This window comes from Canis lupus, chromosome 28 (genome assembly GCF_003254725.2).
Source record: "Canis lupus dingo isolate Sandy chromosome 28, ASM325472v2, whole genome shotgun sequence".
NCBI lineage: Eukaryota > Metazoa > Chordata > Mammalia > Carnivora > Canidae > Canis > Canis lupus.
The window spans coordinates 746,860-760,228 of NC_064270.1; the positions used below are offsets into that span (position 1 = coordinate 746,860).

Here is a 13,369-nt window from a genome sequence, read left to right on the forward strand (position 1 = left end):
GTTCATGCATTTTATTGCTGAGCTGAGTAGTACTCCACTGTCTGGATACAGGGATTTTTTTCCATCTGTAGCTTGTCTTTTCACCTTTAAAGTGATTTTCACAGAATGAAAATCTTTAATTTTGATGCAGTACAATTTATTAATGTTTTCTTTTATTGGGCTTCTGGTATCATGTCTAAGGACTTTGCCTAGCCTAGCTCAGGGTTACAAAGATTTTCTTCTGTGTTTTCTTTAAAAAGTTTTATAGGTCTGTGATTCATTTTGAATTTCTTTTACTGTGGGGTGTGAAGTTTAAGTCAAGATTTATTTATTTATTTTTGCATTTGGATATCTAATTCCTCCTATGCCATTTGTCTTTTGACATAATCCTTTTCCATTGAATTATCTTTTACCTTTGTGAAAAATCAATTGGCTATGTTTGTGTAGGTCTTTTTCTGGACTCTATTCTGTTCCATTGATCTGTGTGTCTAGCCCTTCACTAATTCTGTATGATCCTGTAGCTTTGTAGTAAATCATAAGACGAGCTAATATGAGTCCTCCAAATGTATTCTCCCTTTTCAAAATTGCTTTGATTATTTTAATTCCTTTGTCTCTGGTTGGTCTAGTATATATATATATATATATATATATATATATATATATATAGTAAATATAACAATGAGCTTGCCTACATCTACAAAAACTGCTGGGATCTTGATTGGAATTGCATTAAATCTATAGGTGAATTTGGGAGAATTGAGACTATTAGATCTTCTAACCTACAAATATCATATATTTTTTCTTTTATATTAAGTCTTTCCTTTTTTAAAAAAAATCAAATTTTGTGGTCATTAGTGTACAGAACTTGCACATTTAAAAAAATATACCTAAGTGCTTGTTTTTCAAGCATTATTTTAAATGGCATTTTAAAAGTTGTTTTCCAATTTTTTACTTCTAGTATATAAAGATATGATTAATTTTTACATGTAATTGTACATCCTGAGACCTTGCTAAATTCACTTATTAGTTCTAGGAATTTTTTTTTAATGGATTGTTTGGAATTTTCAATGTAGACCTCATGTTGTCTTCGAATAGTGAGGTTTTAGTTTTCCTTTCCAATCTGTTGTTCCAACGTGGTACTGAATAGGAGAGGTAAGAGTAGACATTCTTGCTCTGTTCTTAGTTGTGGGGAGAAAGTCTTCAGTCTTTTGCCATCAAATATTACATCAGCTATGGGGTTTCTTTCCTTTTTTTTTTTTTTTTAGGTTCCTATTATCAGGTTATGGATGATTCCTTCTATTTCTAGTTTACTGATAATTTTTATCAAGAACAAATGTTGAATTTTTCAAATGTTTTTTACTATGTATGATCGATAATGTTTTTTTTTAGTTTATTAGTATGTTGGATTACATTGATGAATTTCTTCTTTTTTTATTTAGATTCAAGTTAGTTAACATATAGTGTATTGTTAGTTTCAGAGGTAGAATTTATTGATCATCAGTTGCATATAACTTCCAGTGCTCATTACATCACATGCCCTCAATGCACATCACCCAGTTACCCCATCCCCCCAACTCTCCCCCTTCCAGCAACTCTCAGTTTGTTTCCTATGGTTAAGTGTCCCTTATGGTTTGTGTCTCTGTTTTCATCTTATTTTATTTTCCTTCCCTTCCCCCATATTCATCTGTTTTGTTTCTTAAATTCCACATAGGAGTGAAATCATATGGTATTTGTCACAATGACTGATTTTTTAAAAATTTTTATTTATTTATGATAGTCACACACAGAGAGAGAGAGAGAGAGAGAGAGAGAGAGAGAGGCAGACACACAGGCAGAGGGAGAAACAGGCTCCATGCACTGGGAGCCCGACGTGGGATTCGATCCCGGGTCTCCAGGATCGCGCCCCCGGCCAAAGGCAGGCGCTAAACCGCTCTGCCACCCAGGGATCCCCCAATGACTGATTTTTGATAGTGAAATAGCCTTGCATTTATAGGAGAAGTCCAATTGGTCATAGTGCCTTATTTATTTTATATATAGTTAAGTTTGATTTTAAATAGTTCTTTAGGATTTTTGTGCCTACATTTGGAAGAGATGTTGGCAGGTAGTTTTCTGTAGCGGCTTTGTCTTCGTTTGGTACTAGGACAATTTTGGCCTCATGAAATACATTGTGAAGTGTTCTTTTTAATGTTTTTGAAAGAAGTTGTATAGAATTGGTGTTATTTATCTTTTAAATGTAGAATTCACCAATGTAGGGATCCCTGGGTGGCGCAGCGGTTTAACGCCTGTCTTTGGCCCAGGGCGCGATCCTGGAGACCCGGGATCGAATCCCACGTCGGGCTCCCGGTGCATGGAGCCTGCTTCTCCCTCTGCCTGTGTCTCTGCCTCTCTCTCTCTCTCTGTGACTATCATAAATAAATAAATAAATTAATTAATTTTAAAAAAAAAGAATTCACCAATGTAAAAGTCAGGGCCTAGAGTTTCTTTGTGGGAAGGCTTTTAATGGCATAATTAGTTTTTTAAATAGCCATAAACTACTCTGATTACTTATTTCTTCTTGCTTGACTTTTGGTAATTTGTGGCTTCAAATGAATTGGTCCATTTCATTTAAGTTGTCAAATTTGTGTGCACAGAGTTATTTGTAGCATTTTCTTATTATTTCTTTAATGTTTGTGGGGTGTGTAAGGATATTCTCTCTTTCATTATTGATATTGATAATTTGTGTCTTTCCCTTTTTTTGTTAGTGTAGCTAGTGGTTTTTAAATTTTTAAAGTATTTTCAAGGAACTACATTTTTACTTTATTTTCTCTGTTGTTTTTCAGTTTTTAATTTCACCATTTTTTTTAATCTTTATTATTTTTTCCTGCTGCTTATTTTGGCCTTATTTATTTGTTTATTTTTAAATAGTTCCATCTCTTCTCAGCCTTTTGGCTAAGATCAAGTGTATAAAATAGTGTCTTACGGTGAAAGCTTACATTTTTAATTGGAGAGCTTTCTTCTTTTGAAATGTAAGCATTTAATCCTACACATTTTCCTCTATGTCCTGCTTTAGGAGCATCACAAATTTTTCTGATATATGTCCCTTTTATTTGAGTTCAAAATACCTTAAAATTTTTCTTTAAACTTTCTCTTTGACCCACAGACTATTTAGAAATGCGTTATTTACAATATGAATGTACTGAATACTACTGATCTAGAAAATGATTAAAATAGTAACTTTTATGTTATTTGTATTTTACCACAATTAATAAGAAATATGATGTTTAATTCCCATATACATAGAGATTTTTCAGTTATCTTTCTATTATTCATTTTTCATTTAATTCTGTTATGATCAGAGAACATACTTTGTGTGATTTTACTTATTTGCTATGTTTTAAGGTTTATTTTATGACCTAGACAGACTATTTTTGACAATGTTTCCAAAGAATGTGAAAAGTGTGTATTCTAAAGTTGTTGAATAGAATGTTCAATCACATCAGCTGGTTGATGGTGTTGTTCAGTTCTATACCTTTGATTATTTTCTTTCTATTTTCCTATCAATTACTGAGAGAAGAGTGTTGAATTCTCCAGCTATAATTATGGGTTTGTCCATTTTTCATTTTACTTCTACTAGTTTTTCTTTATGAATTTTGGTGCTCTCTTGTGAAGCGCCTACACATTTTGGATGCTGTGCCTCCTTTAATGATTTTGCAACATAACTTTTTTTTTTTTTTTTCATTCCTGGTATTTTCCTTGCTCTGAAGTCTGCTTTCTTTAAGATTAGTAGAGCCATATCAGCTTTCTTTTGATTAGTGTTAGCATGGCTTAAATTCTATCTTTATACTTTTAACTTAGCTATAATATTATATTTAGGTTTTTATTTTTGTCCATTCTGTCAATATGTGTCTATTAATTGGTATATGTAGGCAGTTTTACTTAATGTAATTTTTTATGTGTTTGGGGCTTAGGTATATAATTTCATTATTTGTTTTCTTTTTGTTCCCCCTTTTTTATTCCGTTTCTCTTTCTCTACTTTTTTGTGGATTATTTGAATATATTTTAGTGTTCAGTTTGAATTTATCTACCAAATTTTTTACTATTTCTTTTTGACTAATTTCTTTAGTGCTTGTTCTAAGGATTACAGTATACATACCTAGAATTCTACTTAGAATTAATATTTCTACTTAGAATTAATATTTTGCTGCCTCAAATGGAATACAGAAAGTTTGATTCTTTGCAGATCCCTTTAATCTCTGCTACATTTGTTGTAATTATCATGCATATTACATCTAATAACATTTTGTTTTCTTTTTTTATTATTATTATTTTTTATTGGAGTTCAATTTGCCAACATATAGCATAACACCCAGTGATCATCCCTTCAAGTGCCCCCCTCAGTGCCCATCACCCAGTTATATTTTGTTTTCAATTGTCATACATATTTTAAGAACTTAAGAAAAAATAATTTTCCATTATGTTTGTCCAATTATGTACCATTTCTCTTATTTTTTTTTCATTCCTGAAATACCAGGTTTCTTTCTGCTATTGTTTCCCTCCCAGCAGAAAAACTCCTTTCAGTATTATTTTTAGAGAAAATTATATGATAAGAAATTCTCTTTGTTTTCCTTCATCTGGGAATATATTTATTTTGTCCTTATTTCTGAAAAAATATTTTTGCTGGACATGGAATTGTGTGCATTTCTTTTCAACACTTCAAAATGACTGTTCCTATACCTTCTGATTTCTCATAAGAAAATCCATAGTCATTCAAATTGTTTTTCTCCTGTATGTAACATGTTGTTTTTCTCTGGCTGCTTTCAAGATTTTTTTCATTGTCTTTAGAGTTCAGTAGTTTGACTATGATGTGCCCGGGCTCATATTACTTTGTTGATTTTGTGTGGGTTTTGCTAAGCTTCATGAATCTTTAAGGTTATGTAGTCACCAAATTTAAAGAAATAATGGCTAAAACCTTCCTGGACATTTTTTTTTTACACTATACTCTTTCTCCTTTTCTTCTGGAACTTCTACATTGGGATGTTAGATCTTTTAGTACATGACTTTGAGGATTTCTTACGTTAATTTTGTTGTTGTTGTTGTTTAGATTGAGCAATTTCTATTGATCTATCCTTAAATTCATGAATTCTCTCTCATCTCATTCTTTTATGGTTCTCATTTAGTAAGATTTTAAAATTTATTATTGTGTTTTCAGTTCTTAAATTTCCATTTGGTTCTTTTTCATTGCTTCCACTTTTTTTACTGAGATTTTCTAGTTTTTCATTCATTTCAATAGTGTTCACTCTTCTTGGAGTGTGGTTAATAAGAGCTTATTTAAAGCTTTTGTCTGATTGAAAAAAATAAAGTTTTTGTCTGATACTTCCAATATCTGAGTCATCTCAGGCTTGGCATCTGTTGACTATCTTTTTCTGTGTGAGATATTGAGATTTCCTTGATATGTTCTATGCTAAGTAATATCAGATAGTGTCCTGGCCATTTTGAATGTTATGAACTTTAGCTCTTGTTGACATCTTCTGGAGAGTGTTGATTATTTTGTTTTAGCAGGCAATCGACCAGGTTAGGTTCAACCTGCAAGTTCTTACCCACCTTCTGTGAGTCGTGTTTCCGGTATTAGTTTGGTTTCACAGACTTGGCAGAGATATTTGGTATATTCTATATTTTCCCCATGAAGTAGCCAGTCTTGGGGGATGCTTTACCTTTAAGATCATTTCTTTTTTTTTTTTTTTAAGATCATTTCTTAAAGCCTTTGAAATGTGGTTTAAGATCAGATTCACACATGCAGCTCAGAACTGAGCCCAGAGATTGATACATGGTCTGACTTTCTTCAGCCTCCTCTCTTCATCATCTTCCCAACACTTCATGGCTTCCAGAGGCTCCCTCCTTCTCTGTCTAGGAAGCTGAGGCTTTAGTTTCCCTGCTTTGACATGTACTTCCTGCCACTGCATCTGTTTCTGGTGCCAAGCAGGGAAAGGAAAAAGGGAAACAAAAGCAATGGAGGTTTCCCCTACACTCTTGGAACCATAGTTCTTCTGGTTAGAGAGAATGATTGTCTTCCCCCAGATATTCAGACATCTGCCTGGCTGCTGCTACTGCTGTGAGGTTGCCCAGAGGCTGGTTTAGAAATAATAAAGGAACCAAACAAAGAAAATCTCAGAGCTTCTCCTCCATGCTCTGTTACATTTAGGAGTCTCATTTCCTGTTCGTTAGACCAGGAACAGAGACCTTTCCTTGGTGCTCTGTCTTTGTCTGCACATGGTGCATACTTGTTTTCAGATTTCCTGTGAGCTCATACCAAGGAATTCTGGAGAGGGACACTCCAGAAAATTCAACGCCAGTTGCATGGTGCTTTGGGTTTGGTTTCCTTCTCTGCTATAATTTACTTTTCAGAGTCATCAGAGAGCTGCTTATGTGTTCTGCATGAGTTTCGAGTTGTATTCAGTGGATAGGACAGAGTAGAGTGTGTGTACACCATCTTGAAGAGATCAAAAAGCCCTTGTGAGTATGTGATTAACATAAAATAAGAGCCTCTCCAACTCCTATGTGTCTGGAGGAAGGGGAGAGGACCAGGCAACTAACTTGCATTGAATACCAACTATGAGCCAGCCCCTGTGTCCCAGGGCACAAAGGTATTATTCTATGTCTCTATGAAAGAAGTATGGCATTGTGAATTCCATCGTGCAGTTGGGGGAAATTAGGCTCAGATTAATTAGTTCAAAGTTACATAGGTAATAATTGGTAGACTGAGGATTATGACTTGTCTTAGAAAGACTCAGAAAGGTTTGTGAAAAGCAGAAGATACTAGAAAACTCAAATCTGATATCTTGCTTCCCCTCTCTCTACAGGGTGGATGAAGGGGATGCTGTGATCATGCATCCTGGAATCCTGTGCATCATGGTGAGACTGCTGCCGTGGTTGTACCATGCAGACCACCCCCAGGTACTTATTGATGGACTCACATATTTGTCTTTTTCACATGACTGATCATTTAAGCTCCTTCTGGTCAGACTTTTTCTTTTTTGCCTTTGCCTTCAGTACCCTGCATTAGCAGAGCCACCCTTGTGAAATACCTTCTGTAAGGGAGAGTCAGTATGTCTGTGACCCATGATTGAGTTTTGCCCACCCTTCCTTCCCAGGCCATTTGAAACAGGTCATTTTTGCTAGTGAAGTGACCTCTTGCAAACAACACCCAAACAAAAACTAGCTAAAATAGTTCAACCTTCACGAGGCAAACCCTGGGTGCTAAGGACAGCACTGGGCATCGGTGGGGCTGGAAGTCCTTTGCCCCCCACCTAGTCATCCATCCTGTGGGTGCTGGCTGTGATCTTGGCTTAGTGCTCTGCATAGGACATGCCAGGCTAGCAAGACGGACATTGTCCATGGATCCTGCATCCATCATGGGGACCAAGGGATAGTGCCTGGGCAGGCAGACTAAATAAATAATCTCACAGATGAATATACAATTACAAATTGTGACAAGTGATAATAAAGGGGGAAAACAGGATTCTGAGAAAGTATAATGGGAATGGAAGTGGGGAAGACCTAATTAAATCTAATTTAGAGGAAGGGATGGAGGTCAGGGCAGCCATCTCCTAGATGGTGACATTTAAGCAGAGCCCTGAAAGATGAGTAGCAATTAACCAGGCAAGAAGGAGTGGCTGGGGTAGGAGCAAAGGGGGAGAGTGGGAAATGTGCCAGATAGGGCAGGCACAGGAAGGCTGGAGCCCTGTTTAAGTATGGAGTTTTATCACAAGGGCAGCAAGAAACCTTTCAAGAGAGTAGGAGATGACTCTATAAGATTTTTGTACCAAAAATATCTCTTTGGTTGTTGCATGGGAACATGGGAAATGGGAATGGCAGTTAGGAAGCCATGTCTTCATTACCACATCAATGGTAGCTCAGATAGGGTGGTATCTGGGCAGATGTGAAGAGAGAGGAGGGACAGAATCACAGGACCCCAAGATGAACAGGTCCAGGGAGTGGGAAGTGGGAGAGTCAAAGGCAACCCTCAAGTTCCTGTCTTGGTAGAACAAAGGGCTCCATTGCAGGGTGAAAGGATTGAGTAACACAGTAAGGCAATTCTTGTTGAGGAAAACCTGGAGAATGCACATGCTGATGAGTGTAGATGAAAGGAAATGAATTGAACTGAGCAACCAGGCCTGGTGCTAGACCCTTTCACAATTTGTCCCTCATAGCAGTTTTCTTGGGAGTATTACTTGTCTCCATTTTAACCAGTGGGGAAACAGAAACTCAGATAATTTAAATGACTTTGAAGAATTTCCAGTTGGTGGACCTGGTATTAAATGTGGTCCTACCTGGTGGCAGATCTCCTGGTCTTTCCTTTGCACAGCAGTGGTTTCTATTGGAAAAGGAGGGCAGGGGTTGCAAGTCCAGATTTGCTTTTTCCAATTTTTCAAAAGGAAGTAATATGTTCTAAGAAAAAATGAAGACCAGTGGTGTTATTAATCACAGCCTGAAAATGACAATGACCTAGTAAAATATTGCAAGCCCTCCAAAATCAGTGAGAGAGGTGAAGTGGGGGAGCAAAGTCCTTGATGTATAGGGAAGGGAACTGTTTTCACTGAGGAAATTCTGTAGTATTTCATACAGGATTGAAGAAATAGACTGACCTGGTTCCACATCTCTTTGTGCCATTGTAACTAGAATCTTTTTTTTTTTTTTTTCTGGTTCCTGTCCCTTTGCTGGAAAGTGACGATGAAGTGATTATCAAGCCAATGAATAGAGACACATCTCATAGTGAAATGGAATACATTTACATTTTTCAACATTTACAGAAAAGCAGGAGGCTGGAATAAAATGGGCTTGATTGTTTCTTTAGTTACCTGTTACTGTGTCAAGTTAACAAACTATATCATTTTTTCTCATGGTTCCTGTGGGTAAAAATTTGGATAGGCACAGCAGGGACAGCTCATCTCTGTACCACACGGTGTTGCATGGGCTGGACCATTTTAGATGTCTTCTTTACTCATACAGCTGGTACCTCATAAGGCTGGCTCCAATGACAGGGGCTCCTCAGCTGGGCAGATGTCTGTGGCCTTGGTTTGAGCGGTTAATAGGATCCTGGGTTCTCTTCCATGTAGCCCTCTCCATCTGGCCTCTACCTGTGTCCCTCCAAGTGAATTCTCCAACAGGTCAAGCTCAGGGATCCCAAAGACACAAAAGTGGAAGCTGCCAGGCTTTCCAAAGGCTTAGGCCTTGAACAACCTGGTTTTGCTTCCATAGCGTTGGTATGTTGGTCAAAGTGAGTCACAAGTTCAGCCTAGACTCAGAGAGAAGGGCCATATGCCACCCCTACTGATGTAAGGGGTATTGCCTGTGAATATAGAACAGAGGGAATTGTTGAGGGTCATCTTTGAAGACCAGCACCTACTTGCCTTAAGCATCAACTGGTATATAAAAATATTTGACCTCTAGATAAAGTGTCCTCTAGTTCTTTATATGTCTTCTAGTCATTTAGTTACCTCAAGTCTGGGACTTTACTTTCTTTACCTTGGTATTCAAGGCAGGACCTTCCTGGAGCATTTTGGAAACTAATCCACATTTCGGGATTATGCCAGGCATGTTGTTTCATCAATATTCATAATAGTTCATCCCAGTACACTAGAATCCTCCCACAAGGCAGGTGTTTGTGGCTCAAGAAAGCTATGTGACTTCCTACAGTCATGGAGCTGGTGAGGGGAGGCCTGGAACTCATTCCCAGGCCCCAGATCAAGGTGTGCTTGACAAATGGTTCTCTCACCTCTGCGGCTTTTGCAGAATGTAAGTAAGGTCATGCATTCTTGGCATTGTACATTTTTCCAGGTGCAATAGCCTTATTGTAAGGATGCCTGACTTCCTTAGCTGTATTTCCAGCCATGTAGTGTACTTGGAATGAGAACAACCAAGCCAGGGGTGTAATAGCCAAACAGTTGGTGATGACTGTGTTGTGCAAAACTTCACTGCAGTGATACAGAGCAGAGTGTGGCCTCTCTCTCCACTGCTAGTGCATGTAAATTGTGCAGCTGAACCTGAGCTTCAGATAAACTCTGTGAGTTGTCACATTAGAGTATGTAGTGGAACTTGACTCCTTTGTGATAATAATCGGACACATTAAGTATGCAAATGAGAATTCCATTTGGTAAGATTCTTTTTCTCTATTCAGGTCACAATAAGTAATTTAGGAAAAGTCTAATTCTCCCTCACTGTCTCTCAAAATGCAAATGAAACGTAGTGATGCATTTTGTCAAATATTTCCTGCAGATGCCAAATCAGCAACTATTAAAAGTTGAATAATTACAGTAATTAATTTCTGAAAGGGAAGGTGGGAAACCTCATAACAATCAATAGAATACTAAATCAAATGAGAAATGAGACCACACAGGAAAATGCTGGAATGAAAAGGACTGTAGGATCGTTCTTTGGAGCAAGAAGTTTCAGTAGATGGCAGTGTTACTAAGAAGATGGAATGTGAGTTCCCCTCATCTCCCTGTAGGTTGGCTTGAGGTTCCCAGCACTATACTCTTAGCCACCTTCCTGCCTGATGGATGCTCTTCCTTCCTCATAGATGGGAACTTGATGACTTTCCAAGGTATAGATGTCATTTCAGGAGTGACAACTTAAATAACTACATACATGGGTTGTCTGATCTATTTCTAATTATGTCCACGTGAAATTTGTTTTGTTCACAACCAAAAAGTGTCTTTTTCCCTCTCCAAAATGTTACACCATGTGCTACTCTTGGAAAGATGATCCAGCTGTATCATCACCAGTATTAAAATTGGACAGTAGGAGTTGAATTGTGAATGTTGCTGTCCTAAGCATGAGGCAAAAACAGAGTCCAACCCAGTTCTCTGGGAGCTGAGTTGGCCTCAAAAAGAAACAACTCATTGGGAAGAAGACATTTTCCCTTTCTAGCATGCTTAGCAGCCACGATCGTCTTACTGTAGGGATGTGACTGTTAGCAGGAATTTTGACCAGTCCTATGAGGGCTAGCTGGTTCCCAGCATCACTCTGCTTTCATTAAGATTGTGGTCTTTATTCAGTTCGTAGCAGAGGAGTATTTGCTTGTGCTCATGACAACTGTAACTCAGAGGGTGGGAAGCTGGATCTAGTTTAGCAAACAAAGGTAGAACTCACTGCAGTGGAGCAATCAATGTGATACATGTGCACCTGTGAATAATTTTACTCAAGCACCTTCTAGATGCCACTGGGGATTCAGAGGCAAATTTCACAGGAAATCACAGTCTGAGTTGAGAGTAGTAGAGAGAGGAGTGTAGAAGACAGTAAAACCATATTTGATGGCAACAAAAGTTTGCCCACAGAGCCTTGTGACAGAGGGGAGGGAAACCCTTAGAGAGTTGGGGACCCTGGAGCCAGACTTTAAAGAAAAGACATGCCCATACCAGATCAGGTAGAGGAGGGAGGAAAGACAAGAAGCTCATCCTCAGAAAGAGGCACACATGAGGATTTTGAGTAGTTTAGCTGGGCTAGGATAGACCATGTGGATAGAAAGGCAATGTGTGGGGCTGCAAAGTCTGGTCAAAGCCACATAATGAAGGGCCTTGAATACCATGCTAAGAGAATTGAACTTTATTGAGATACCATCCATCATCATCATCATCATCATCATCATCATCATCATGACCAGTATAATCTTTAGTGAACACTGCTATATGTAGGCAGAGGCCAGGCTCTGATGACAGCAGAATTTCATCATATTTCAGCTCTGCCACAACAGGCACGCAGCCATGGGAAATAATTTAACCTCTGTGATCCTTTACCTTCCTTGCTGTAGTAGGGGGATAATAATATCTTCCTTGTGGCATTATTGTTAGGATTCAATGAAGCAATGCAGTGAGTGCTCAGCACAGAGAGCAGAAAGTACACTGCAGCATGGGAAACACTTGCTAAATGGTGGAACCACTGCTATTAGTTACCAGAAGCTCTACAAGCATTTTATCATTTAATCCTTATAATAACCTTGCAAGGTGGGTATCAGTATTCCCACTTCGATGATGAAGACTTGAAACTTGTAGAAGTTGAGCTACAGAGTTAACACAGTTGCTAGGTGGTAGATGTCGGTGATGCCAGGCTCCTGGACCTCCTACTTCTGTGCCAAGTGGCTTTTCCTGTATGGACATGGTAGTCATGGGAAGCTACTGGAAAGCAACAACATGATCAGACCTGGGCACTAGAGAGACCATGGTCTACAGTCAGTTGGCACTGTGAGTCACTGTTGGGTGTGTTCCAGATTGTACTACCACAGAACTGTTCTGCATGGTCTGATGGAACAGAGAAAAGATCAGGCTCAGGGCTATGTTTGTTTATCAGCTCATTCATGCCTTAATTTGGAAAAGCGTGCCATTTTCTGGAATTAGCCTGCATTTCAAACACATTGAACTAATCATATGGGTTTCAAATAACTAAAATATTGACAGCATTAATAGCCCTGGGTAGCATTGTATAAGGGCAGGCTATTTGAAAGAGCCATTTCCCCCAACAAGGAAATAGGTTAAGTAGGAGTCTCATTTTGTTAAATTATGACACATTAGAAATTCCAAATATTTGGAATACTTAAATGTTGAATTTTAAAAGGTTTAATTTTAAGTATCCTAGGCTCTTTCATACTGAAACCCCCTCCCCACCCCCATTTCTATTGTTCCTAAGTGGGAAAATCTCAATCCTGGTCAAAATCCAGTTTACTTTTTAGGGTAACCTCTTAAATAGACCAAATAAACATAATCTTACATGATGACTAAGATGATCAAAAACAAAACACAATGGATGTAGAATGATGGAGTAGAAGTTAAAGTTGGATGGGAAGACCTCTGGCTCAGTTATCAGGTGAGCTTGCTTCTAGTCCCTTTTCCTATCATTCTGTGGCTGATGTAGGCTAACTTCTGGTCTCCACACCTCAGTTTCAGCTACTCAGATTTGGCCTAGATCAGAGAGGTTGCAAGCTCAATGTCTTGGGGCCAAGAATATAAAGGAAATGTGTTGGTGGAAATAATAGAGAGTGGCGAGGCCTGTCCTATAGGGAAGAGTACTTGCCCTGTCCAAAGGCACTTTCACTTAAATAAGGGGCAGTAAAATAGAAGGGAAGCCAAACTATGCCCACCAAGTAAAACACTTTTATACATCATCAATTTAGAACCCTTAGGAGATCAGTTCCCTTCTTTATAATGAGTGCATGACACTGTGTTAAAATCATGGGATTTGGAGTAAGACCTGGGTTGAGTACCAGTTTCTGATGCTCATTAGCTATGTGACCTTAGGAAATTGATATATCATCCAGTCTCAGTATCCCCTTATAATATTTTTCCCATTGGGAAAAATAGTGGAGAGTATAATTGAAAAGGACAGCACAGTATTTGGCATACAGTGTCTGCTCATCAGACAC

The 13,369-nt window shown here is 38.1% G+C and overlaps 1 protein-coding gene across 9 annotated transcripts in view; it reads left to right on the forward strand.

The window, feature by feature from the left end:
- WDFY4 (WDFY family member 4) overlaps nt 1-13,369 on the forward strand; it is a 285,745-nt gene that overhangs the window by 59,856 nt on the left and 212,520 nt on the right. For all 9 annotated transcript variants that reach the window (XR_004810035.2, XR_004810033.2, XR_004810034.2 and 6 more), the window contains one exon: nt 6,816-6,909. Coding sequence is in view for 6 of the 9 variants with exons in the window: in XM_025466322.3 (XP_025322107.1) it covers nt 6,816-6,909 (94 nt within the window). In the remaining 3 variants the exon portion in view is untranslated. The remainder of the gene's footprint in view (nt 1-6,815; nt 6,910-13,369) is intronic.